General features: G+C 48.5%; 3 protein-coding genes across 12 annotated transcripts in view; 2 read left to right on the forward strand and 1 right to left on the reverse strand.

Moving 5' to 3' along the window:
- Window positions 1–410: 410 nt before the first annotated feature.
- LOC6901051 (uncharacterized) lies at window positions 411–2,892 on the forward strand. 2 transcript variants are annotated; one of them, XM_002134494.3, is made up of 4 exons: window positions 411–532; window positions 588–1,302; window positions 1,380–1,552; window positions 1,624–2,892. In XM_002134494.3, exons 2-4 carry the CDS (start codon window positions 619–621, stop codon window positions 2,654–2,656), a joined length of 1,890 nt encoding a protein of 629 aa, XP_002134530.3. In that variant the 5' UTR covers window positions 411–532; window positions 588–618; the 3' UTR covers window positions 2,657–2,892. The 2 variants fall into 2 exon arrangements, with proteins under 2 accessions (XP_002134530.3, XP_033239374.1); XM_033383483.1 differs by having other exon boundaries at window positions 495–1,302.
- A 578-nt stretch (window positions 2,893–3,470) lies between these two features.
- Hecw (Hecw ubiquitin protein ligase) lies at window positions 3,471–18,692 on the forward strand. Of its 3 annotated transcripts, XM_015186746.2 has the most exons (5): window positions 3,471–4,223; window positions 4,292–7,023; window positions 7,092–7,258; window positions 15,716–15,904; window positions 15,974–18,692. In XM_015186746.2, exons 1-5 carry the CDS (start codon window positions 3,809–3,811, stop codon window positions 17,046–17,048), a joined length of 4,578 nt encoding a protein of 1,525 aa, XP_015042232.2. In that variant the 5' UTR covers window positions 3,471–3,808; the 3' UTR covers window positions 17,049–18,692. The 3 variants fall into 3 exon arrangements, with proteins under 3 accessions (XP_015042232.2, XP_015042233.1, XP_033240242.1); XM_015186747.2 differs by lacking the exons at window positions 3,471–4,223; window positions 4,292–7,023; window positions 7,092–7,258 and adding an exon at window positions 10,978–11,630; XM_033384351.1 differs by lacking the exons at window positions 3,471–4,223; window positions 4,292–7,023; window positions 7,092–7,258 and adding an exon at window positions 13,298–13,632.
- A 3,378-nt stretch (window positions 18,693–22,070) lies between these two features.
- Window positions 22,071–27,144, reverse strand: part of Ptpmeg2 (Protein tyrosine phosphatase Meg2) — a 31,890-nt gene continuing 26,816 nt past the window's right edge. For 5 of the 7 annotated variants that reach the window (XM_015186751.2, XM_002134497.3, XM_015186750.2 and 2 more), the window contains 5 exons: window positions 24,653–25,686; window positions 24,423–24,586; window positions 23,973–24,202; window positions 23,676–23,883; window positions 22,071–23,613 (listed from right to left, as the gene is read on the reverse strand). In XM_015186751.2, the coding sequence (XP_015042237.2) occupies window positions 23,387–23,613; window positions 23,676–23,883; window positions 23,973–24,202; window positions 24,423–24,586; window positions 24,653–25,686 (1,863 nt within the window). In that variant the 3' untranslated portion in view covers window positions 22,071–23,386. The remainder of the gene's footprint in view (window positions 23,614–23,675; window positions 23,884–23,972; window positions 24,203–24,422; window positions 24,587–24,652; window positions 25,687–27,144) is intronic. The other 2 variants (XM_033384352.1, XM_033384353.1) reach the window with 2 other exon arrangements.

The following is a 27,144-nucleotide window of genomic DNA, read 5'->3' on the forward strand; positions in this document are numbered from 1 at the left end:
AGGTGAAAACATTTATAGTTACTATCTAAATGTATGGGAGTGTATATTTCCAAACTCCAACGAGATCTATCTAGAGTCTAGTAGCCCTCGTAGCTTCTCCATTGGTTGCCATAGTCAAAGTCCTTGTTGTCGATGGCCAGGGCGAAGGATGAGCCGCAACGGCAGCGGTAGACGAATGCCAAAGCCGAAGACCCTGGGATCTAATCCATAAAGTTCGTTTGCGACATGTTCGCTGTATGAACTGGCACATCTATGTACTGTAAAGTGGTTAGGGCTTAGACTCAATATCGACGTAAAATGTACCGGAAAGTATTTCCTTAATTAGGAAAATAGTTTTTGAAAGTAAAGTCAATTACACTTTCATTCTGACGATATTTCGCAGCATACAGGAATACCCCTCGTCTGATACAAACTAAACTATCTGGTAGCGCTGTGAATTGGCATCGTATCATTTGAAGTTGGCTGCACCTAAAGATGACAGCTGCTAGTTTTTCTTCATTTCCTGTGCAAAGGTGTGTGTGTTTGATTTTGTGTAAGTACGTGACTTGCAAAGAAGTTCGCAGACTGGGAAATTTCCATCGCTTCAGGTAAACAGTAGACGGAGAGTTTGTGGAAAAAATGGCACCGTATACGCACCGTAACTACGTAAATAAAAAAAGCAAAATTAAAGTGAAATCGCTTTCGACCAAAACGATAAAAGCCATTTACAAGAAAGCCACATTCGGGCGCCTAAGCAAAAAAGTGGCTAAAGCTATTGCCTGGGACATGGGCAGAGAAGTCAACGAAATATTGAAGACAATAAAAACATATGCAATTCACAACCGCAGCAATGTGGTAACGGAAGCAGACATTTACCATGCCCTCAAGGATGACGGCGATTATGGCAGTATTCATTGTATGTCGTTGCCTGCGAATGAACCTGGAGCACTTAAAGGGGGGCATGCTGCCGCATGTACCGACACGCATCGTTCGTCGGCGACAGCGAAAGCCGGATCTGGCTGGCAACGGAAGGAGATAGTGGAGCTGAAGCCCCCCAAACGATTTCCGCTTACCAAAGAGCAGCAAGCCTTCTACCAAACAATTATCCATGCGTGCTGGGGAGATGACAAGGATGCGCTAGCAGACGCACTGAAGTCATTGCAAATAGATCCGAGCTTAGAGTACATACTTCCCCAGTTGACCACGCACATAGTAGACGGAATCGATGAGGGTCTCTATGGCAAGGATGTGTATCAGTGCATCGTTCCGCTACTCATGGCTCAAGCTCTTGTGAAGAATAGTAGGATCACTTTCAACAAGCATGTGAGTAGGAGTAGGAGTGGTGCGTGTAATCAGTGATTGGTTGATTATTGATTTTGGGGCTATATATTTAATTGCAGTTCCACCTAATCCTACCTAGCGTACTCTCGTGCTTGCTCATCGAGGAGGCATTCGAGAAGGAGAACGCTGAGGGCAATGAGTTTCACTGGTACCTCAGGGAGCTGGCCAGTCGCATAATGGGCGATATTGTGAGGGTCACCAAGAACTACAATTTGCTCGGTAGAATTATTCGGTAAGTACGCGAGTCACAACTCTTGATCCACGATCTTGATTGCTTCTACATTTTATATAAAAATTTTATAGGGTTTTAATTAGAGGTCTTCGCCGCCACGGAAATTTATTTACGATTTATGGGGCCGTCGTTGGCTTTGGCCAATTGGGAAGTCTTGTCGTAGAAGACTATCTGCTACCGGAATTATCGAAGTTATCGGAATTCATGTACGCTGGAGGCAGGAATCCCAGAGTGGAAGAGGGAGTCTTAAAGAATATATGGTATCGGCTGATTAAATTATGTTCTCCGGTGCTCAAAACTGTAAACACACCCCCCGATCAAATGGACAAATATGTTGCACAATATGGTCGTTTTGGAGAATATTTGTACCAAATGGTTCGTGGACTTCGTGTAAGGGAGCACCAAAACGTAGAAAGATTAAGGGTCGAATTGCAACTAGAAGCACAGCAAAAATTTGAGCGCGAAAACAAGGTCGCAGAAGAGCTATTAGCCAACGTAGAGGCACAGAAAGAGATCAGAGCAGAATTTTGTGCCCGTTTAAAAGCACAGAAAGTTGCTAACTTACAGGGGCACAAGACCGCTGAAGAATTAATGGACTCCGACAGCGATGAGTATAGCGCGGACGCCGAACTAATATCCGAATTAGAATCAATGGAAGAAGAAATAGATCATGAGAGCGACGAGAATGACGCGGCAGACGAGTTAATCGCAAAATTAGCAGCTTTCAAAAATTCGGATGAAGAGGGGGATGACCCAGCCGGAGTATGCGCCGAATACGTAGTCTATTCGGAGGAAGAAAAAGACGACTTGGATGCCGAACTATCAATAATGTATAGGTCTGATTCCGAGGTGGACAACGAAGACGAAGTTGAAGATGAAGATGACGAAGATGAAGATGACGAAGATGAAGATGAAGAAGTAGCTACGAAGGCGAAAAACCCACACACTGGAGTAGCGACGGAGGAATACGAAATCGATTTAAAGTTTTGGAGAGCGGCAAAGATGAACTCGAGCTCCAAGATGCAAAGCTCTGACTTGGAAGAAAATGAATACACTACTGACGACGAAGACCCAGCAGGCAATTATTTTACTGACAGCAGTTAGTAACTAGTCAGTCGAAAGGGAATGGTTCTGACACTGACTTGTAATTCCCGGAACCAGAGTCCATACACCAACTAAAAATACAGTTCTCAGGCTCAAAACCTAATATAGGGAATTCGAAAAAAAAGCAGGTACAATTAAAAAAAATTAAAGATGTTCAAGTACATAAGCTTAATTGTATGTGATACTTGTTGTAACAAAATGAGAACAATAAAAATACAAAAATAACTTACAGATGAGCAATCTCCAGCCTCTATATAACCAACTCTCAAATATCGAAAATCATCATAATCAGTTTTAGGAATCCCCATACTGTTCAGCAGAGCTGGCACTCTCTTTTCAGACAGACAACGAGCCTCCTTAAACCAAAAAATTGACTTAATTAAAAATAAAATTAACCCTTAATTTACAACCAACAAAAACCAGTGGCAATGAAACGCATATCAAAGTAAAAAATGCACTTGTTTTTCCAGGGACCGTAAAAAATGATTATTTTTTATTATTTGTAGCCGAAACAATTACAGCATAATTATATATCTAAGGATAATCTATCCATATGCACCATTTTCATTTTAGGGTTATTCTTTCTGAAGGATCATATATCGGCTATATTCGAACGGTTAAAGTGACCGTTTTCGGATACTAGGTGAGAAAATTTTCGTCAGCTCAAACATTTTCAATTTGGCGCGAACCACTCGTATCCAGTCGATGGTATCGATAACCGAACTTGAATCGGGAAAGGCTCTCTTTGAACCGGTTGACAACAATGAGCTCCATTTCAGGCTTGAATTTAACTTGAATTCGTCAGTATATTTACGGTATATTTTGAAAATAAGACGGTATATTTTGTAATATTTCTGAGGGTCGGTCACACTGACCTCTAAACCCCAGCTGTCCAGCGAAATTCTTAAATTTTTTTTTCAATTATTGCTGTTTATTGAAAGAGTGTTTGTTAATTACGAAGTGAACGAGGACAATCGGGGGCGCGTTCATGAACTGAGTCCTTTACGCGAGTGCCCATTGTTTAAATGGGAGGCGGCAAGGCAATGCGAAGAAAAAAAATCCATAACTCAAAAGTAGAGCAGCAGCAGCAGAAGCACAAGCAGTTGGTGTAACAGTGGGCGGAGGAGGAGCGGGAGGCGCAGCATCCTCGTCATGGAACCCCCAGCGGCGGCGGCAGTGGCCCTGACGCCGTTGCTGGCATGCTGCCTGGCGGACTCCAGGAATCCATCGGATGTCGTGCCCCACACAGCCAGGCCCAGTTCAGCTGTTGCTGATGATGCGGACGATGATGATGAGGAAGAGGAGGAGGAAGAAGACGAGGATGATGCCAAGGATGATGCGTACTACGAGGCGCGCAACGGCAACGAAAGCGACGAGCTGGAAAATGCCTTTCAAAGTGCTTTAACACTTGCCACCGCTCACCCGGAGGTGAGCATCAGCGATGTGGACGAGGCGCAGCAACCACCCAGTGGTGCCTGTGCCCCTGCCTCAGACTCTGCCTCTGCCAATGCCTCTGGGTCTGCCTTGATGGATGTCCCTGTGATGATTTGCAGGAAACGTGATAATTGTAAGTATATTCCATCATGGAATCTATGCCATGGGAGCGATATAGTATGTCCTTCGATCCACTTGCAGCCCCAAAAGACTTGAGCCACAACGAAATAGACTTGCCAGCACACGATCCGACCCCGGAAGCGGAGGCGGTTCTGGATAAGGAACCACGCCATCAGACGCTACTCTCAACCAAATCCTGCGAGACGCCGGGCAACAACTCCACGCTCTCGCCCACAAACTCGTACAACGGCAGCATCGGCAGCGATGGCAGCAGCAGCGTTGGTGGCGGAGCACGGCGCAAGTCCTGGACCCTGTCGCCCCAGAGCGGCGGCTCCACGCCCCTGAGCGGGGCCAAGAAGAAGACCAAAGCTGTGTCTGCGGTTCCTGGAGGAATCGCTGCAGTTCCCTCGGGCTGCTCCACGCTGTCCAACGCCAATGGCGAAAGCTTCAATCTGTGGGTGGCCCGCGAATGCTTTGAAACGGTGCCCGCCGAGATGGTGGACAGCCTCAGCGTGGCCGAGGTGGACGAGGATGCAGTAGAGGACGAGGAAGACGAAGAGGCGGCCGCCGTGGAGAGTCTGCTGGGTGCAGCCGCCGCCCTGCAGGCCAGCACCAATGTCCAGCGTCGACAGAAGCACCAGCATCTCCGCCAGCTCTCGCCGCCGCAGCACCGACCCCTGGAGCGCTCCTGGCCGCCTCGAGCCGTCGGCAGGGAATTTAAGCTGCAGGGCGATGTCTTCAAGTTTGACATCCTGGACACGGACGAGCGTCTCGCGGAGGAGGTGGCCGGCGCCAGCAGCAGCAGCAGCACTCCACAGCATAACTCCCCTCTGTCCACTCCGCCTGTGCGCTTCAAGCCTCTGATCAAGAAGAAGATCGGCCCGGACAGCTACATCAACACGATCAGCACGCAGAAGGTGCCAGTGCCGGCGGGGGCGGGGGCAGGGGTCCAGCAGAGCTACGAGTTTCCCCCCACCTTCCCTCTCGGCGGGAGTTCCAACTCGAACCCCAACTCCGCCGGCGTGTCTGTTAGCTCTTCGCCGAGCCACCAGCAACACCAGTTTCCGTATCTGCGCCAGCACCGTCCCCTCTCCCGAGCCCTGTCCAACGGCAAGGGTGCCCCCACGTCCACGGAGGAGCAGCAACAGCAGCACTTGGCCTCCTCGCCGCGTCTGCTCCTCTCGCCCAAGCGCCAGCGGAGTCCTCCCTCCGGCTGCTCCACGAGAAGTGCCTCACCGCTGGATGTGGCTGCCAGTCCGGAGCAGCACTCACCCACGCGGGGTCGAGGCGTCGGTGGTATCATTGCAACGGCGGAGGCGGCGGCGGCGGCGGCTCCCGGAACGCCCACTTTCCATGGCCACCAGCGACCACAGCAGAGGCTTCTCAAGCGAGTGGGAGGAGGAGCTGGAGCGGGAGCTGCAGCAGGAGGAGGAGGGTCATCATTGATCTGCCCACCCACGCCCACACACCATGCCCGGCGGCATGCCCGCCTTCAAGCAGTCACTGCCAACTCCAGCCATCCAGCGGAGTATTCCGCTAGTCCTCCTCCTTCATCTAGTCAATTGGATTACATCTACTTGCAGACGACACCGCCCGGGTCGCCAGCGGCCCAGGAGCCAGCAGCCGAGGAGATGGTCCACATCAGCAGCACCCGCCTGCCGTCCATTCCGGAGCGTACAGCAGCAGCGGCGGCGGCGGCAGCTGCAGCAGCAGCAGCAGCTGGAGGAGCCCTAGTAGAGGCCGGAACAGGAGTTGAAGCCGGGGTAGTGGCAGTGGGAGCTGGAGGTGGAGGTGGAGAACCGCCACTGCCACCAGCGTGGGAGGCGCGCATGGATAGTCACGGGCGCATCTTCTACATAGACCACACCACCCGGACGACATCCTGGCAGCGACCAGGAGCGGCGCCTAGTGGCGGACCTGCGGGACGGGAACAGCACCATCGCCAGCAGCTGGACAGGCGCTACCAGAGCATCCGTCGGACCATCACCAACGAGAACCGACTGGCGGTCTATAGTGTGCCACCCCCGCCCCGGCAGTCGAATTCAGCGGCGGCGGCGCCCGCTTCTGCCCCCGGAGGTGCCGCCGCCGCCTCCACAGCAACAACGACTGCAGGGACTCCAGTCGCCTCGTCAGGCATCCATCCGGCTATACTGATGCTCTGTCGGCCCGATTTCTACTCGCTGCTGCACACGAACGAGGCGGCGCTGACGATCTACAACCGGAACGCCGCCCTCAAGCACATGGTGATGCGGATCAGGAGGGATCCGCAGTGCTTCCAGCGGTACCAGTACAACAAGGATCTGGTGGCCCTCGTCAACACGTTCGCCCAGATGGGCCGCGAATTGCCCTCCTGCTGGGAGACGAAGCTCGACCAGTCCGGCAAGCAGTTCTTCATCGACCACCAGCACCGCAAGACATCCTTCATGGACCCGCGCCTGCCCGTCGAGTGTCCCCGCGTCGTGCGCCATCGGCAGCAGCAGCACCAGCACCAGTCATACTTCCATCCGGATCTCGTGGACGGCAACTGCCTTTCGGCCACCAGTGGCCACATCAACTCCAGCTCTGGCTCTCCCTCGGCTGCCTCCTCTGCCCTGGGCTCTGTGTCGGGTGTGCCGCCCCTGCCCCCGCCTCGTCCCTCCTCAAGCAGCGGCATCAGCGGAAGGAGCAGCCATGGCAGCCACGGCGGCCATGGCGGCCACAACTGCACCACAACGGCGGCCATCGCCTGTGCATTCAGTCTGGGCGGAGCCGCGGGTGGAAGCGGAGCCACTGCAGCCGGCTACGAGGATGTGCCTATTGCCTACAACGAGAAGGTGAGTAGATGCAGAATGCAGGGTGCAGGGTGCAGGCTTATCGTCTTCATACTCTCCTTTGATTCCAGGTCATTGCGTTCCTGCGCCAGCCCAACATCCTGGAGATACTGCGCGAGCGCCAGGGCCAGCACACGGTGTCCCGTTCGCTGCGCGAGAAAATCAATGTGCTCCGAGTGGAGGGCGTGCCGGCTCTAGAGCGGCTGGGTCATGACCTACAATTGACCATTTTGCTTAGGTGAGTAGATGAGTGCAAAGCAGTGACCCGTGACCTGTGACCCGAGAGAACTAAAGTCTGTCGACAGGAAATCATTGCAGTAGATTGCTTATAAAATGGAACTGCAAGTATAATAAGGGCTTCCCTCCAGCCTCCCATTTACCCATTAACCCACTGAAGCATTAACCCATTACGGAATGCTCCTAAACGGCTCGTACGATTTCCATGAAATTTGGATGTGCTTGTTTTGGGGACAATAGTATTCAGGTATTCGCAAACCTGTGCACCGGACCACTAAAACCACTAGCCTATATATTTTCACAGGCGAAACTTTATAGGTAAACCCCTAAAAAAGATATACCATTTCTCTGTACTTAACAAAAAGAAATATTGCGAAGTCATTCGCATTTCATTTTCATGGGTATCTAAATACCCATTGCAGAGTTACTTACCTACACTATTTGTATCATCAAAACGAGAGCCATTCCCATCCCGTAAATAGATCTAGATTCTAGATCCAACAAATTGCTTTCACGAGGACCACATCTGTTCGGTGTACAGCTGAAGAGTGACGCACCCGCACCCCATCCATCTGCAGCGCCCTCTCAATCTCCATCTCCATCTGCCCCTGCACCGGCACCCGCACCTGCACTTGACGAAGGTCCCACATCCCAGACCGACAGGTATCCACCTGGCCCTCAAATGGCATGCATTGCGGTGGTGCGTCATTGTCTTGCCTCGGTCTTAGATTTGGACTTTGATTTGGTTTTCGCTCGGCTTTGATCGATTTGGCGTTGGTGTTGATGTTGTTGCTGGGTGTCTTTGTGCAGCGGCGGTCCTGCTTGAGTGCTCTCCGATATACTCATAGAACTCATGGTACTCATGTACTCGCATGTTTAATTGCTTTTGAAAATTGTGGCCGAAGGTTGCTGGCCAATTTTCCAAAGCATCAAACAACACCTCCAAGCGGCAGGCAAAGGCAGGCAAAGCAAAGCAAAGCAAAGCCCACAACCAAGGTTAATTCGTGCTTCCCCCCAAGCCCCCACTCCGGTCCAATACGAGTAGGGTGTATTTATTGTCTAATTGGCCGTGTGTTTCTCTTAAAAATATTCTTGAATCTACTTCGACCACAAATTTGGAGGAGCTGCGGCGTGCACTCGAGCACTCGCCTGCATTTGTTGACCTTAATCTTAATCTGAAATCCAAATCTAAATCTTAATCCCCTGAAAACTGTGAGCCTGAGTCCGTCCACCAGCAATTTCCGATTCCGAGTCGTATACCGATTGAGCCGTTTAATTGCATTTCAATTAGCTCAAATGTCGCGCTTCATTGCCTCCCAGAGACACAAGCACAAATGGTATCCATGCGGCATGAGCCGTGGGAGTTTTGATGCTCATTAGCGGCTGGACATTGGCCCAAGGAGTGCGTGTACCACCCATGTATCCCGTGTGGCAACCAGATGACTGAAGAGCACAGCAGGGAAAACTCTCCTGTGGATCGATTTCCCTCCGAAAGATCTTTCCCTGTATTATATTACATTCGCTCATCGAATCGTATATCGGGTATATGGTATATGTTATATGTACATATATGTACCCAAACGAACCTCAGACGATCTGCACTCGACTCGGCTATTACTCACTTTGGGCTTGGTGGGCTTTTTCTACTCCCCCTCTCGAGTCGAGCCAAGCCACATCTCTCTCACTCTCTCTCTCTCTCTCTCTATCTCTCCACTGTCTCCCTGTGGGACTGTGGGACTGTGGGCCTGTGCCTGTGCTTGTCCGCGCCTCAATGAGATGAGAAATTAATAAACGACAACTAAGATTCAGCAAATACTCAGCGTAGCACACAATCGTATCTTGTATCTCGTATGGGTTGTACATTCATAGGTACTCGTATTTGTTTATTGTTTGTCCCCTTGTATTTCGCCAGTTGGCTTAATTATTATTTGTGATTATTTGTGAATATGAATTACCAGCAAAAACAATGCATAAATACGCGATCCGTCGTCTCGTAGTTGAATCAACATGCAGTCCGTCGATAAAGAATTTTTGGATATTTTATTGATATTTTTTGGGTTTGAGGTTAGGATTTTCTGATCTGTTGATTGCTTTATGGTGGGACATTCCACTTTCAGACGCGACCGCTGCCACGCCTCCACTCGGACCTCGGACAGGGACAGAGCGACGCCCCAAAGCAGCAGCTGCTGGGGGCAGGGGCACTCCATCTATCCACACTAATCCCCCGTTCGCCGACCCAACACAACACAACACAACACAGCACACAATTTAACCCAATTCCAAATTCCAAATCAAGCATAATTTATTGGCCAAACGGGGCACAAATTCGTGGAGTATCCCTCCGCCTCAAGACTTCACTTCTGCCTCCACGGCTCCACCACAAAAGTTCCCGTCCCAGTCCCAGTGCCAGTGGGGGTGTGGCAGGGCAGGGGCAGTGTCGTCATCGTCATCATTGAGCTTCGCTGAAGCGTTGACAAGTTTCAGTAATTTTCTATTGCTCCCGCAGTTGCGGCAAGTTGGACTTGGAATTGGAAATGGAAATGGAGTTGACGGTTATATTACTCGCTCGTATTTGTGTTTTAAATTTGACCCATAGAAGGAGAGTTTCGCCTTTGTTGTACATACATATGTACATACATATGTATGTATATACCCTTTTTGCTAATTGGGGTATTCATCTTTTGAGCAGAGACCGGGCTTGCAAAGCTCAAAAGGAAGAACGTTAAGCAGAGTCGAATGGGCGTCTACTATTCGTATGAGCAACAGCAATCTTCCATAGCTGATCGATCCGATGGGTTAGGGTATCTAGAGGCTCGACCCACCCGAGGTAGCCACGGTAGCCTTCCTTTCTTGTGGCCCTTGCCTTGCTCTGTTGTTTGTTTACAGTTCATTGGGTTTTCTGTCGCCGGCGGAGCGCGCGCGCGCGCATGCGTGCAGTTGGCTACATTTTGGAGACACACACAGAGTGAACGAACAGTGATACGCGTCTGTCAGTCCCTGTCTCCGTTCTGTTGTGGCTTCCGTTTTGGGGCGTGCTAAATGCAGGGCGTGGTGGAGTTAGGCAGGGCCACGCCGCGGCGGTTTAAGCGATGATCAGCGAACAATTACAAGCATAACAATGACCAGGGTATATTGAATGGAAGGTGAGACAGGCCGAGAATAAATCCCTAGTGTATGCACTTGCCTTTACCCTCTATTTAACATGCTTTGACCATGACCAACGCCACAAGCACACACATGCCATGCACACAGACATTGAGGCAAGCCATGCAGCCGCTGCTCTGCTATGCACTGCTCTGCTCTCTCAGCTGAGTGCAATCCTCGTGGGTGGTGAGTCAGGCGAGAGAGAGCGAGAGAGAGCGGGTCGTGTCATGCAGGCCACATCTGACGGCAGCGGGCACAGTGGCGCTAGATAATTACCCCCTGATCTTTGCTCTCTCTCTTGGCTCCCTCTCCCTCCGTTTATGCGCTGGTCCGCTGCTGGGCTCTGCCTGCCAGCCCCATTGTGTAGTGGCGTGCGCTGCCTCTGCGCCAGCGCAGGCGTCAGAACTTCGGCAAAGAGTTCGGCAGATTCTGATTCTGCTTTGTCTTCGGCTGCGCTGCGCTGCGCTGCACTCGTGAACGCTGCCTAACCGATCGATCGTCTTGTATCGCTCGCACTGCCAACAGAACAAAACAAAACATCAATAAAACAGAAACAAAAAATAATATTCTTTGCCCAATTCCATTTTCCATTTCCTTTCATAAATGCCAACAATCTGCAGTTGGCAGGCATATCAGAAGGAGCATATCAGGAGAGCACACAGCACAGCAGAAGCACAGCATAAAGCATAAGCATAAGCTACCCCCTCTCTGGCCGGGAGCCGTCGGAAAGCGAGAGTAAACTCTGCCTGGGTTTAGGGGGTCTGTCGGGTCTCTGTGTCTCTTTTATCTATGACTCCCCAACTAACCAACGCCGGTTCAGTTCCGTTCGCATTGGCTCGCGCTCTCTCTTCCGCTCCGCTCCGCTCTGCTCCATTCGCCGTTAGCCGTATGCCGTGCCGTTCGGCAATTCGATTTGCGTAGCTTTCAATCCACAGAAGCATTCGAGGCAGCAGAAGCATTTCTGTTCCAACTGCCAAAGCGCGTGCAGGTCGATCCGTTGATCCCGACGATCCAACCAACCCCCAAAAACTGTTTTTTTTTATTCTGTGCCGTGCATTCATTTATCGCTATACGTAGATTGTCTGTGTGTGTGCCGTTCCGTGGTGAAAATATATCCTGGAGATCTCGATCCCAGGGGAACGGAATGGTTAACTTTTCGGTGCTTCAACCTTATGCGAACGCAACAAAATGGGCTTTCTATCGAAGGCTGCCTACATCGTGTGGGCCGTGTAAGTACAACCATCCATCCATCCATCCATCCACTCGTCTAACACACCCCTAGAATACCCCTTTGGGTTTACTCATCATTCTTGTCGTTGTTTGAGGTTTGAGGTGTGTAAAAACGCCGTTAGATTACACCAAACTCTATAATGTGATGATGCGTTTTTATTTGTATTTATCTTGTAAAAGCTTTCAAAAGCTTTGGTCTTCCTACTCCTGCAGCAGCTTTCAAAGCTTTTGCAACTGCACCAGCAGTCGCGGCAGGATAACTGTTATTAACTCATAAAATGTCCTACCGGTTGCAAGTTTCTAGAGGCGATTACTAGGACCCTTAAATTGGCATAATTGGACGGTGTGGAAAGTTCAAATAATAGCTCCAATAATGAATATTTCACGAGCTACAGTCGATATTTTTGCACCCCATAGAATGTCCGTTGTAGACGGACTCAGTCAGACTCAGTTGAAGCGTTCGTCCTGTGCGCGTCTCGTATCAGGTACGACTATTGCTAACAATTCCGTTCCGTATCCGTTTCTATTCCATTCAGTTTCATATGGAAGAAGCAGTTCCTGGAGTATCCCTATTCGAATGCCAAAGTTTCTTCCGATCCCCCTTCCATTCATCCATCCCTTCAGGAAAGAATTCCATCAAAAACACAGAAGCTCAACGATGTTTTGTATTGACTTAGGTCTGCCCCCTCCTCCTCCTCCTCCTCCTCCCAATCCGATTGAAGTGCGCACTCTTCCAAGAATCGTCTGTCCTCTTCCATCCCTTCGGAATGTTCCCACCGAATCGTGAATTTACATAGATATTGTATTTATGTACATATGTCGTTGCATGCCTTTGTATCTGTATCTCATAACTGCTTGGGCATGCAAAACCACATCCTGTCCGTCAGTTGCATCCGACTTTTGTTTTCTATATCTCTTCCCCTCTCCCTCCCCATCCCCCTCCCACTGCTCCATTGAGAGATATTCCGTCTGGGTTGCACTTTTTGGCGGTCCGCTGCATCCGAAGGCCTAGATCGAGTTCGAACGACGGACTCTCGGTTCCCATTCCCATTCCCATTCCCACGTTCTATCGCATAGACCAGAACAACGTTACTCTCGGGTAGATGCAGGGTAGGAGGTGTTTTTCCACTGGGTTACAGTTACAGGAATGGAATAACAAATAGAATGCCAAGTAAACAATTCCAGCAAGTGGCTCATTTGAAAATTGATGTGTGTACAATCCCCTACACTCATTTTGTGCCACATAGTTGCCTAGTATCCAGTATCCCAATATCCCAGTATTCCTCAATGATTCTTCAGTTGGGACCTCAAGGGGGACCGTTTCAAGTGGTTTCTTCATATTACAATGTTGTGGCATGCCTTTGAGACTCCTAATCATGGTTTTGTATTTCTTCTGAGTATTGGTGGTTGGTCAATCGTTCGATTGGATGTTATGATGCAATCCCCTATGGTTTAACGATCTACTAGTCGCTGTCGCAACTCCTCAGGTAACTCTTCTGGTTCTCTTAGAACACTCTTTCTCACTCGCACTCCCAATCTTTCGTGGCAGAGTGCCGAAATGGGTTAAGGCTCGCTTCATTATCATCGCCCACCCCCCGCCCTCGGTCCGTCCGTCCGTCTGTCCGTCCGTCCGCTTATCAGCTTATCAAAACCGCTCCCACTCCCATTCCCATTGCCACCGACGCCACCCACAGTCCACAGCCGGTCGGGAACTGTTGCAGTTCGAACAGAACCCGAAATCAGTCGCCTGTTGCCTGTCCCTGTCGTCGTCTGCCTCTTGTGCCTCTTTCGAGTATCGAAAATCGTGGAATTGAGCGTTGATTTTAGTAGTGTTTTGGCCGCGAGTGTTACCTTCTGCTTTGTTGGTGTTTTTTTTTTCGGTGGATTTAGTGCATCGCTAATTGAGAATCCATTTGGGTTTTACAACCCCCCAAAATCCGGTAGACCCATCCAAATGGGTCTCTTCTCCAAGTTTGTCTACAACTTCCACATGTGGGAGCCGTAAGTGGTTTCTTACTTTGTTTACTGTTTGTTTCTATTCAAATAAACCCTTGCTGGCAATCATATTCCATAAGTTCTGGGGGATACCAGAGGGGACAGATGGGTATTCCGCTTGGCGTATGACGTTTCCTTTGGAGATCATTTGCATCTTTGTCTGACGACATTCACAATACACAAGTATCCCTGCCTTAAGTTTCCATATCCATATCGAGTCCCCGGATATTTGCAGAGCGGCGAAAAAAGTCAGTGACCCAGCGGGCGTTTTGCCCGCGATTGCATTATATTTTTTTGCAATGATATTATAGACATATCGTAGATATTCTTCCGCCTGGGCACCACGCCCATCTTGTGGCCCTATCGCACACTGCCCCTATAGGCAACAATGGCCAGCACCACGTCTTTGTGTAGGGAATGACGACAGCCCCCACACGCGAAGGCTTTGGCGCGTTTAAAAACGCCTGCGACTCTCGCACTCATCTGCTTTGGCGCGTTCTAAAACGCACGCGTATTAAAGTGCACGGGTTTACCATTGGTCTCTGGCTTTGAGGGTCTAAATTTCACGCTCCCTTTTACGCGTTTTTAATCTGAATTGGCGTTAATTTCGGCTTCCTGCTGTTTTCAGTTGCCAATAATTTGTAAAAATTTCATTCAATTTGAAAGTAATTTGACACGGGGGCATAGCCATAGCCACAGCCCTAGCCATAGCAAATATATGCGGCATAGAACCCCCCATTAATTGATCAGTTTCCATTTCCAAAAATGAGCAATAATAATGAGAGAACGAGAACGAGTAGGGGCAGGGGGCAGAACGGACCGGCACCAGTAGCAGCAGCAGCAGCAGCAGCAGCTCCAATTTGGAAATTAGTCATTTCCGAGGGGCGATAATTGCACGCAAAACTGTTGTCACTTTTGGGCCACCCCACAGGCCCCCTCTTGAACAGCGCACGATACCCTGCCCTCCCCTCCCCCGACGATACCCAATCCAGTCCCCGTCCGATATGCGGTTGACCGTCATAATTTTTCGTTATTAATTGGCCAATTTTCAATTTTCAAGTTGAAGGCCAAATTGGAAGCAAAAGGCGCAACAAAACAGCAATTTAAGCTACGGATTAGGGGGCTACTTAGAATACTGCTTATATACAGATAGATACTCCAATCCAATCCATTCCATTCTGTGTTTATTGCTGCTAATAATTCACACCAATCGATAGAACGCCTACCTCCCTACCTACCTCCCTCCCTCCCCCTGTTCTGGCCACCAGCGAAGGTCATCGATTGTATCGATTGATCAATCGATTCTTCCGCTTTGTGGTTTCCGAAGGGAACGTTTCCGATTTGCGATTTTCGATTTCCGATTCTGAATCACAGAAGAACCTTCATCCCCAGACTGGACCCTGAATCTGCCCCATCCGATCCCATCCCATTCTATGCTCTATGGCTCTTTGGTGCTCCTCTCCTTGATGAATAAATATGGAATTGTGCAAATGCAATGCAAGTGCCAATGTGGACGGAATACATTAATTGCTATGACAAATAACTTGCTCTTTCGACCCCATTGCCTTTGTTGGTCATGATTTCATTGCTGATTGAATTCTTCGGAGTGATTCTGTCATTCGTTTGGTTGGTTGGCCAGCCTCCTATGCGATTGTGCGCCCTTGGAGCCTAAGGGTCCAAGCAGATCCCGAATATGAATTGCCTTTTGCGTAGACATCCACCTGTTGCCTGACTCACGTCCCACAGTGCAAACATAACTCTATTCCCTCCTCCCTGGCCCGGGTACACCTGGATGGATACCTTTCCTGGTCGAGTCGAGTCGAATTTTTGCTTTCCAGGTAATCAATTGTCGGCTTAGTGGCCAGCCGGCACACATGTGGCATCCATAAACGAGGCGGCACTTGCAATCAATTGCATCACCTCCCTCCCCACTGGCATTGGTGCATTGGTGCGTTGGGGAATGACGTCACTTCGGGGAGGAGGCACGCGGAGGAGGAGTAGAATTATGGCACCTCCGATCTATCTAACAGCTCTATCAAGTGCACTCCCCCACTCACACTCTTTCACATGCTTTCTGTGTTCTCAACAGCCTGTTCGAGCAGGAGATCATGAGCTATGTTCCTATTGAAGAGCGGAGTCCCCAGGGCTCCCCGGTGCTCAGCTCGAGGATGCCGCAACGGGCGCCGCCGCCCTTCCGACGCGACTTTGAGGCCAAGCTGCGCAGCTTCTACCGCAAACTGGAGTCCAAGGGCTACGGCCAGGGGCCGCACAAGCTCAAGTAAGTCTTTCCCAGACCAGAACCGAAATCAAATATCGGCAAGAATCGAATAAAGAGCCTCCTTTACAGATTACACATTCGTCGCAGCCACCTGCTGGAGGATGCCTTCCGTCGGATAATGTCCGCCAACAAGAAGGATCTGCAGCGCGGACGTCTGGCCGTGCTGTGGGACACTGAGGAGGGCCTGGACTATGGCGGGCCGTCGCGGGAGTTCTTTTTCCTGCTGTCGCGGGAGCTGTTTAACCCCTACTACGGCCTGTTCGAGTACTCGGCCAACGACACGTACACGGTGCAGGTGTCGCCGCTGTCGGCGTTCGTGGACAACTGCCACGACTGGTTCCGTTTCAGCGGCCGCGTCCTGGGCCTGGCCCTCGTCCACCAGTATCTGCTGGATGCCTTCTTCACGCGCCCCTTCTACAAGGCCCTGCTGCGTCTGCCGGTGGCCCTCAGTGACCTCGAGTCGCTGGACAACGAGTTTCACCAGTCGCTGCAGTGGATAAGGGACAACGACATCGGCACGGGCGTCGACCTGGGCCTCACCTTCTGCGTCACCGAGGAGCTGCTGGGGCGCGTCGTCGAGCGCGAGCTGAAGCCGGGCGGCAAGAACATGATTGTCAATGAGAAGAACAAGAAGGAGTATTTGGAGCGGATGATCAAGTGGCGGCTGGAGCGCGGTGTCCAGGAGCAGACCGAGTCGCTGGTGCGCGGCTTCTACGAGGTGGTCGACTCACGCCTCGTCTCCGTCTTCGATGCCCGCGAGCTGGAGCTGGTGATCGCCGGCACCGCCGAGATCGACACCAACGACTGGCGCCTGAACACCGAGTACCGGTCGGGCTACCACGACAACCACCAGGTGATCGTCTGGTTCTGGCAGGTGATCGAGCGCTTCAGCAACGAGCAGCGGCTGCGCCTGCTGCAGTTCGTCACGGGCACCTCTAGCATTCCGTACGAGGGCTTCTCGGCCCTGCGCGGCTCAACCGGGCCGCGTCGTTTTTGCATCGAGAAGTGGGGCAAGCCGAACGCCCTGCCAAGGGCTCACACCTGCTTCAATCGGCTGGACCTGCCGCCCTACCCCACACCGGAGCTGCTCTACGAGAAGCTGCTGCTGGCCGTCGAGGAGACCAACACGTTCGGCATCGAGTAGAGGAGGAGAAGTAGGACCCCCGAGTGATATTCCCTCATCCGTTCCTCATCTATTCCTCATCCATTCCCCATTGTTACACTCCCCCGAGTACCCCCTCCCCACGCATTCCGAAGCGCTTTATATTGATTTTAGGTTCTTTATAACTTGCCTAGTTCTACTGTTAGTTATTGTACCTACTGTAGTTATTTATACATATGCATATACATGTATATGTATATGTATATATGTATTTAGGATGCCGCCAACACAGGAATTCCAATCCCATGACAGACCTACGCTACTTTATGCATGGCATCCCATGCCAGTACCCTAGTTCGTAGATCCTTCCACTTCGTCGCCGTTTACTGAATTGAATTGAATTGAATTGAAGTTACCTCAAGAGCAAAGAGCAAAGGTTTGCCGCCAGCGCCGCCAGTCACTAGTCCTAAGATTTATACACGAACCAGAGACGACACCCTAGAATTTAAGAACCCCTTCCCCCACCCCCTCGCTTGACTTTGCCTCTAGTGAAATTTCCAGCCCCCTAAGCATTGAGTAATCCAAGCTTTTGCAGAATAAAACTCCAACGTAGTAGCATTCCCCCAAAGAGACACAAAGCTGACAGACAGAGAGATAGCTATTCTATGCCAATACTTAACTAGCTTGTAATGTTGTAATTTCCTAGGCCTTAAAATTCCTCAAGAACTCAACACTCAAGTCGAGAACAGTCCCTAGATGATGATGTGTGCATTCCCTTTTGCATTAGAGAAATGGAGGCTAGGGTCACCGTTTAATGAGCGTATATGGATGTTAGTTATTACTATATACATTACCCCTTTTACTCCCCCAAAAAGTACGTAAATTGTTTTTAGATTTACACAACCCAAAACCCCAAAGCCCCAAAACCCCAAAATCCAATCCATAATGTAAGGGCGCCTCCTCTGTCTGTGCATGTGAGTCCTGGTCTGGAGAAATGAAGTTGAAGTTGAGACGGATGTATCTCTGAGAAGGACATGGCACACACGCACAGAGGAGTCCCGGATCGGGGGACTATATGAGTATTGAGTATATTATATATACACGAAAATGGCTGCTGTTTTGCCAAACAAAAATGATATGATTGATTATTGGTCCAGTGCGCGTTGCTTTGGCTTTATTGGTTCTTTCGACGCATACAATTAAACGATAATACAATTCAATTATTACGATTACACGAAAACCATTCAACACTTAGCTAAATAATTGAACGGTTAATGAAACAAAAAGAAACAAGTTTATATGATTATTATTGATCGAAAGCTAAAACAAACGCTAACGACGAAATGGTGATTTCTTTACATGTATTTTTGGCATTAGTTTAGTTGAATACGGAACGTGGACGAGACAGACAGAGAAAGAAACAAAAACAGCCAGACAGAGACAGAGATAGAGGTAGAGCTACGCTGCTGGCAAAGATGATTTGGAGAGAGATGGCGATAAAGACATGCCAGAGAAAGAGACAGAGACAGACAGAAGCTGAGAAAGAGAAACGCTTTTTGAACTACTTATGGATAAACGACGAATGTGTTTTAATGAATTATTATTATTATTAATGTGCGTGTATTTATGAACAAATTAACTATAATTATAAAAAAATAAATGTGAGCCTTTTACTTCAAAAGCAAATCTGTGTCCCGTTTTCTATGGTCTTTACGTCGCATCGAACTCGATCACTAAAAGGCATCCATGCAATTGGGCGGCCAATCTGGGCAAGGCAAGTCTTTCCGTGATCGGGAGAGTCCTGCCAATCGACTGAAATCGGAAAAAACGACATCCATTTTTTCACGATTTTTGCAAAAAATCATTAAATTTTGCGAAAATTGGCCTCATTTTCGAAGTCGAGAAGTTTTGACACCGATCGACAGTCTGGATCCCCGCGATCCTAGGAGAGTTGGTCCTTCACCGATCTCGCCCTAATTGTCTGAGATATAGCCTACCGAAGATTGGCGTATAATTGAAATACTGGTTTCTTCTGCACGCTATATCTCTGCAATAGAGCGGCCGATCTGGGCGAGACACCGATCGACTGTCTGGATCCTTGCGATCCTAGGAGAGTTGGTCCTTCACCGATCTGGCTCTAATTGTCTGAGATATAGCCTACCGAAGATTGGCGTATAATTGAAATACTGGTTTCTTCTGCACGCTATATCTCTGCAATAGGGCGGCCGATCTGGGCGAGGCATGTCTTTCCGTGATCGGGAGATTCCTGCCAATCGACTGAAATCGGAATGAAGGACATCCATTTTTTCACGATTTTCGCAAAAAATCATGATGGTTACATCATTAAATTTTTCGAAAATCGGCCTCATTTTCGAAGTCGAGATTTTGACACCGATCGACAGTCTGGATCCTCGCGATCCTAGAAGAGTTGGTCCTTCACCGATCTGGCCCTAATTGTCTGAGATATACCCTACCGAAGATTGGCGTATAATTGAAATACTGGTTTCTTGTGCACGTTATATCTCTGCAATAGGGCGGCCGATCTGGGCGGGGCATGTCTTTTCCATCAGAAAAAAGGACATCCATTTCTTCACGATTTCCAAGATTCGCACCCGAAAACATCGATCTTTTCATCAGGATTCACTTCATTTCATTTTCATCATCGAGATTTTAATGCCGCTAGACAGTCTGGGTCCGCAAAAAAATGTTGTTGACCGATTTTCACTCGAGATCGGCGAAGGACATACGTTGATCCTTCCAAAACCATGGCCCTTCAAAAATGAAACAAATCGGCTTCGTTTTCTATATATTTTATCCACAATTTTGTCCACAATTTTCTTTTTGTTTTGTTTTGCAAAATGCAATTTGCAGATACATCAATTTCCATTTTGGTTTCCTTGCTGTGAAATGATAACATAGTACATATATGCCTATGTCCTTAAATATTATGCGACCATTTCTCTAGGCTAAGAGTTCCTTGCGTGTGTCTGGGTTTGGGTCTGGGTCTGGGTCTTGTGTGGGGTATATAGTACATACATATAGATAATACAGTATGTAGATCCCGCACTCTGCTTGGATGTTGGGCCGCTGTCCCGCGCGTTTGTATGTACAGTGTCTCGCGTAAGTCTTGAGCTTTGGGATTAATGGAAGTTAATGGTCTTCGGATCCGTATCCGTATTTGGGTATTTGCGTATTGGGGTATTTGGGTATTTGGGCTTATGCAATATGCAAGTACTTATTCAATATGTAGGGAAAGTGGCGGCAGAGAGAATAAAGGTAGTGGTAGATGCTAGTGGATAGATCAGATCTCTTTAAGATTTGATTAAGGGTGGGCTGGATCAATCGATCTGGTTTCGTATGTCCTTGTGTGTGTATCCGTGTGTGTGCGTCGCAAAAGCTTTCAGAAAGCATCGTGTCGCATGCAACACGTCGAAAGTGGAGTCGAGTACGTGCTAGAACAGAGGGGGCGGGCGGTTGGGGGGTGAGTGCGCGTACACTAAGCTGGTAATCAATATCGAACGGAAAACAAGGGCGTTTTTGTAACTCTAGCTACATTTTACATTACACTTGAAGAAATTTTTGCTAATTTTCATTATACATTTCACATACATATACATACGGGTATGTACATATGTATGTGTAAATATCTGTAAGATGCGTAGATACATTTTAAATAAATTCATTCATACATCCACCGACTGACTCCTCGGAAGATCTTCTCCTACAAAAAATACATACAATATGGCACTAATCTACGACGAGTACAGTACGTGTTTACACCTATAGAGGGTTCGGTTCTCTTCTCTGGTTTTTGGATTATGCAATATATATAGTGTATATATATATATATATATGGTATATGTATATGCATAAGTGTTATTTCCTGTCTCAAGCATTATAAAAATAGAGCATTCATCGATTGGGTGGAAAGGAGCTGAATATTCATAACATATTCATCCCATAACTTCTTCTGGGGGCTTACGGGTTTCGGGTTTCGAGTTACGGGTTACGGGCTACGGTTTTGGTTACGAGTAGTATGTATTTGTTTCCCTCGGAAAAGGCCTTTGAAAGAATTGAAAGTTGTTCTGTGGTGAGTAAAGTACGTACATATACAGATACTATTTCGTTATACATAATATTAACTTTCATATAATATAATGTTATTCTATGTTCTGTCTGTCCATCTGGCTGCGTGCGTGTGGGTGTGTGTGGATGTGGAGAATATCTTGTTGTATTAATTTCAGTATCTATCTGCGCTTCATTCTGCTCGCTTTTCCATCTATCGTTTTTCGGGGTTTGATCACAGCTTTTACAATTCTAATGATATACATGATAATGTTTTAATGAGAGTGTTCGTGTGTGTTGGTGTGTGCTTGTGTGTGTGGGGCATCGTGCAACCAACAAAGTGTACGATTCGTCGCAATTTTGTTTAAATTCGCACCAAAAAATACTGCATATAGTACATATATTGGGAAGAAAAAAAAACCAGTTGCCTCCATTTTTTCTGTGTCCTCTCAATAGATTTATGTATATAGATGTATATGTATCTATATCTTATGTAAATATTATATAATAATACTTTTTGCACAGAGAAAATGCATTTACACACAATATTACACATTCATATATATTTCAATTTCAATTTCCATTTCTATTCGTATTCTTGTATTTTTCTTTATTCTTTTAGTTCAAGAAAGCTGTCGTTCGACTTAGATTTTCCACACAACAACTAATCATTATTATCATTTATCTTTATCAATATCATTATTATTATATAGATATCCATTTTCCTCATCGGTTGTTTTTTTATTTGTTTGTTATTTAAAAAAGTAATACAAAATATGTTTTTGGTTTTCTTTTCCCTTTATTTCAATATTTTTCCGCATCCGTCTCCGCTCTTACTTTCATCGGATTCAGATCACGGATCACGGATTGCGGATGCACTTGGCATATGAATAGCGTAGGAAAGTTGGGCAAAATTCTTTATATTTTCTGCTCTTTTGTTCATATGCGAAACGTGTTTCTCTCTTATTTTGTGTGTGTTTTCTTTAGTTGGTAAATTGATTTTTTGTTTTTTAGTAAAATTCACTACAAACTCGCCTGCAATTTACAATTTTAGTTGTAATTTTCTTTTTATATAAATGTTTTGTTGTAAAAAATAAGTAATGTTAAATTAAAAAAAAGAATACACATTTAACAGCTATTTGGGGGACCTGAAGGGGGGTATGTGGGAAAAGGAGGATTGGAGGATTGCGTTCCTGTTTTCTTTTGGCGCCATTTGGGTCTTGGGGTTTGCGACAACATTGTACAACAATGCTTAAATCTGCTCTATACATATGTGTATATCGTATATATATCGTATCTATATGCTGTATAGGACATAGATCTAAGCACATACTCGTACATATGTATGCCGTATGCTATATAGGTGTGTATAAGTTATATGTTGCTGCTCCTTTGGGGGCTTCATAGTTGATTGTAGGAAATTGTTAGCACGCGCTTTTATCTTCTCTCCGATTCGATTTCGATTTCAATTTCCATTTAAATTTCAATTTCCGCATTGACTATCCGTTTGCCCTTTACTCCGGACGGCTTTGCTTTGCATGGTGGCTGGTCTACTCGCGTCCTTTGCCTTCCCTTCGTTGTACTCTCTCGCATGCCTCCACTCCACACCACTCCTCTCCACTCCACTCCTCTCCTCTTCACTCATCTCATTTCGTCTCATTGCATCTGATCCACAGTTTAGTTAACTTTCTCTTCTCACATTTCTCCTTCCTGTTGATTCATTTTCTTGGTTTTTGTTTTTGTTTCGTTTGCTTATGCTGCTGTTTTTTTTGTTTGTTTAGTTTATAATTGTTTCTTCTTTATTTTTAGCTATTTTTTGTTTCATTTTCATTTAGTTTAAATTTAATTTAAATAATGTATGTATATATTTATAAATGTGTGTGTGTTTTCGCTATACATCGGCTATAGCATTGGTATGTCATAATAATAATAATAATAATAATTTCAATAATAATAATAAAAAAAAAATTATAGTCCATTAACGTAAATTGGTTACTCTACTCTTTCTACTCCTCTTCTGCTCTTCCGCTCTCTGTCCCTCTCCCTCTCTCTTCCTTGCAATCCTTTCTCCTATTTTCACATATTTTCAGGACAAACATCGACGTACGAACGAACAAAATAATTACAACTCCGAATTTGGAAGAATATAAGCATAAAATTAATCTGTATACAATGTGTGTGTGTTTGTCTGTTGATCCGTTCCGTTCCGCTCCGCTCCATTCCGTTCTTTACTTAGTTCCTCTCCTCTATACTCCTCCTGCTCCCCCTCTATTTGCTATTTGTTGCTCCTTCTCGAAGAGGACCTGCGACGTCCTCTACTCCGAGTCCGGTTCGCGCTCATCGAAGCCTGCCAGATCGACCGTCTGGAGCATGCCGCGCGAGTAGGCGTACTCGATGAGGGCCAGATGGCAGAACACATACTGATCGGGCATTTGGATGGAGTAGGCGCGCTGCGAGCGTATCTTCTCAACGGTGCCGCGTATATCCGCCGTTCCCACATCCTCCAGACGCGATATGCAAATGTCCAAGGTGATGAATGTTCCTGCAGGAAAGCAGAAGCTCAATCAAGATTTAGATACTCGGGGAGCATGGATGGACACTCACCTGTACGCCCGATGCCGGCGCTGCAGTGCACCACAATCGGTGGACCGCGCGCATGTCCCGCCCAGGTATCGCCCAAAGCTTCGACGAGCTCCGCCTGCTTGTCGCGCACCTTCTGGAGGAAGTTCAGCACGGCCATGGCCGAGCTGGGAACACCGTAATCCGGCCAGCTGGTGAACTGCCAATGTGAGACATTGCGAATTTCGTCAGTCTGCGGAAAATACAATTTGAGATTATAGATAGATTATAGATGCTGTGGCAGTGGCAGCGGCAGTGGCATGCAACCTTTATGCTACCCACCTTTATGTTTCTCAATTCCAACGAGGCAACCGTATAGTCCTCGTTGCACTCAACGCTAATTGTTCGCACATGGAAGTCGCCGTACTCTAAGGAACTATCTTCAGTCGGCTCCCAGTATTGGCCGCATTTCACACGCCCGCGCTCCATCACGCGCGTTGTCATCACTATAACTAAACAATGTTGCTCCCAGATCATGCGCCAAAAGTCATGGGATGTCTTTGGTAATGGACCTGGGCGACAGACAGAGAGACAGAGATATCATTATAGAGACAGTTCGAAATGCAGGCCATAGCCCCCTGCAGATTAGATCTATCGATAGATAGGCCTTGTCTATTGTGGCCTATCGAATATCGCATGGAAAGACAGAGGGAAAGTTCCCTCCCCTTCCCTTCCCATCCCTTCGTTTCGTGTGTGAGGGATGAGGTCCCTTTTTTGGGGATTTTTCCGCACCTTGAGTTGAAATATATGCATTCTTCTGTTTGTAGCCATCGACAAAATTCGCATTTATGTAATCGGACAGCTCCTCGACGCCGTCCTCCTGTGCCAGCACCACTCGACTGTGATCGAAGCAGAGGACATCTGTGTATCGGTTTTTGGTCAGGTTGGCGCGCATTCTGCAAATGGAAAATGGATTCGATAGAAACCGAGAGTTATCCAACCAAGGAGATCGAATCACTTACCGCGCATGTAGGAAGGTGCCGTCGGGCGTCCTGTTCCTAATGTCCGTATACTCCTTCACCAGTCCGTGGCGTCCCCGCTGCATCACCATCTGCACAATCTGCTCGATGGGCTTGGGATCGCCCTCCTGGCCGGCCAGACTGTCGTCGTCGCTGAAGCCCGACGAGGCGCTGCTGGGTGGATTCTCCGACCAGAACTCTCCGCCATTGGTGGCCTCAGCACCAGGGCCGCCGCCCGTGGCCCGTACCGCCAGTCCTGCCACAGTGCCAGCTCCTGCTCCTGTCGCAGTGGGGGCTCCCAGGCCTGTGGTGGCTTTGGGGACGCCACCGCCGTCCAAGGGAACGCCGCTGGTGTTGAGCTTGAGGGGTGATGTGCCGCCGCCGCCGCCAGGGGCAGCACTGCCACCGCCGCCAGTGGCAGCACTGCCGCTGCCGCGATGACTGGGACTCAGGCCATTGATTGTGATGTTCTCGTTGGGCTCTGTGATGCCCCCAGAGGTGGCATCGTTGCTGGCCTCACCGTTGCTGACAGTCACCACGGTGGTGTTGTTGTCCGCCAGCTGATGGACGGCGCTTATGATGGTTGCAGCTGCAGCAGCAGCAGCAGTTCCACTGCCGGTGCCACTGCCACTGCTACTGCCATTGGTGGTTGCTGCCACAGCTGCCGTACCTGAGACACCAGTGACTCCAGCGACTCCGGTGACTCCAGTGACTCCAGTGACTCCAGTGACTCCAGTGACTCCAGTGACTCCAGTGACTGTGCCCACTGTGATATTGGCAAGCAGCTCGTCCTCACGATTCGTCATCGATTGGCGGCAACTCAGCAACCATGTGGCGTGATCGATTTCCAGCGTGCCGCCCAGATGCAGGGGCAGCGCCTTGCGCGGCACGTGCAGGCCCAACTGCGGCACCGATACAGTGAACACCCGTTCGCGCAGCTTCTCGCGCACGAACAGGCGCAGGATCTTGAAGGGGGCCTTGAACCACAGCGGCGCCGTCACGATCAGGACTTTCTTCAGACGCGCCGGATAGCCACCCTGTGCGCAAACGAAACGAAAGGGAAACAGAAACACGAATTTAGTCGCGTATTAAACGATAGATACACAGATAGGAAGACACTCTCCCATCTAATTTATGGCAAGAGGGGGAACCCTTTGAAGAATCCTTCCGTAACTGTTACTGCGGCAACATTTACATGAATATTACAGAGAAATTCCATGGAACTTTATGCACTTGCGCCCTAATCCTCAATCCCCTCGATTGTTTTCGGATTCCGCATGAATTTCCAAGTGTTGCACAACGTGTGCGTGTGTACGAGTGTTGCGCAACGGCAATGGGAACGGCAATGGCAACGTGTGCGTTGCGTGTACGTGGGAGGAGTAGGATGGTGTGCAGCTTTTTCGACGGAAAACCCATCAGAACTAGAACCAGAGATGAGCTTCAAGCAAGAGTAAACACAAACAGCACGGGGAATCAGTGGCAAAGCCCCTGCATTTGGTTACCGACACGAGCCGCATATTACAGGAGCCAGAGCCAGCGACAGAGCGAGCGCCAGAAAGGCTAGAGTTGCGTGCCACATGCCCCAATGATTAAGTTGTGGACTGCAGCAGAAACTAAAAGAAAAATGCGACACTCAGAGATACCAAGAGAGAGAGAGAGAGGAACGGAAGGAGAGAAAGAGAGAGACCTTCACCCACTTTTTGGGAACCAATTTCATTGCGGCATTTTTTTTTCGATTGCAACGGATGGGAGCCAAGAAGAGGGGTGGGGGAATGAATAGATATTTGGCTTCACTTAAAGGTACTACACACAGTACAGTGAAGCCTCCGCCCCACCAGCAGCCCCTTCCCCAACCCCAACCCCAACCCCAACCCCAACCCCAGCCACAAGCCCTTTCCTTCTCTTCTCTCGAGGCTGCCACGGAAGAAGAATCTCTCCGCCCGGCTGTCCGTCTCTCCGTCTGTTTGTTTGCTTTTTCTGTGTATCCGTGTCATCATCATCATTTGGTTTATTGGCCAACCCCCTCTCCCTTCCGCCCAAAGGCAGAGTGCAGAGTGCACAGTGCAGCGGCAGCGGCAGCCGCAGCCACAGCCAGATTAAGGTCAGCGGCCCAGTGCCCCATCGTTGCAGATGGGCGGCGTGTGTGGGGTGTGGCGGGGGCAAAGCGCAGAGGAAAAGCAGGGCAAAGCCAAAATCAACAAGGGGCAACCGCCTGCCTTCAGTTTAGAGGCAAGCCCCAAAGCCTTCAGATACATAGATGGAGTCCTGCAGTTCTTAAATGTTATAAGTAGAAACGATCCTGTGGGTTGCGATCGAATCCCAGCTTCCTGGCTTGTGTCGAAGGGATATCTATCCATCTGCATGACCTGCATCGGCCTCTATGTGTAAATACTGCTGGGAGGAGGTGCTGGGGGCTGGTGCATTTGCGGGCACTTTAATTAAACGCCAAATCACAATCAAAAACACACACAAAAACGAGCACGCAAGCCGGGAAA

The sequence above is a fragment of the Drosophila pseudoobscura genome, chromosome X, assembly GCF_009870125.1.
Source record: "Drosophila pseudoobscura strain MV-25-SWS-2005 chromosome X, UCI_Dpse_MV25, whole genome shotgun sequence".
Classification (NCBI taxonomy): Eukaryota; Metazoa; Arthropoda; class Insecta; order Diptera; family Drosophilidae; genus Drosophila; species Drosophila pseudoobscura.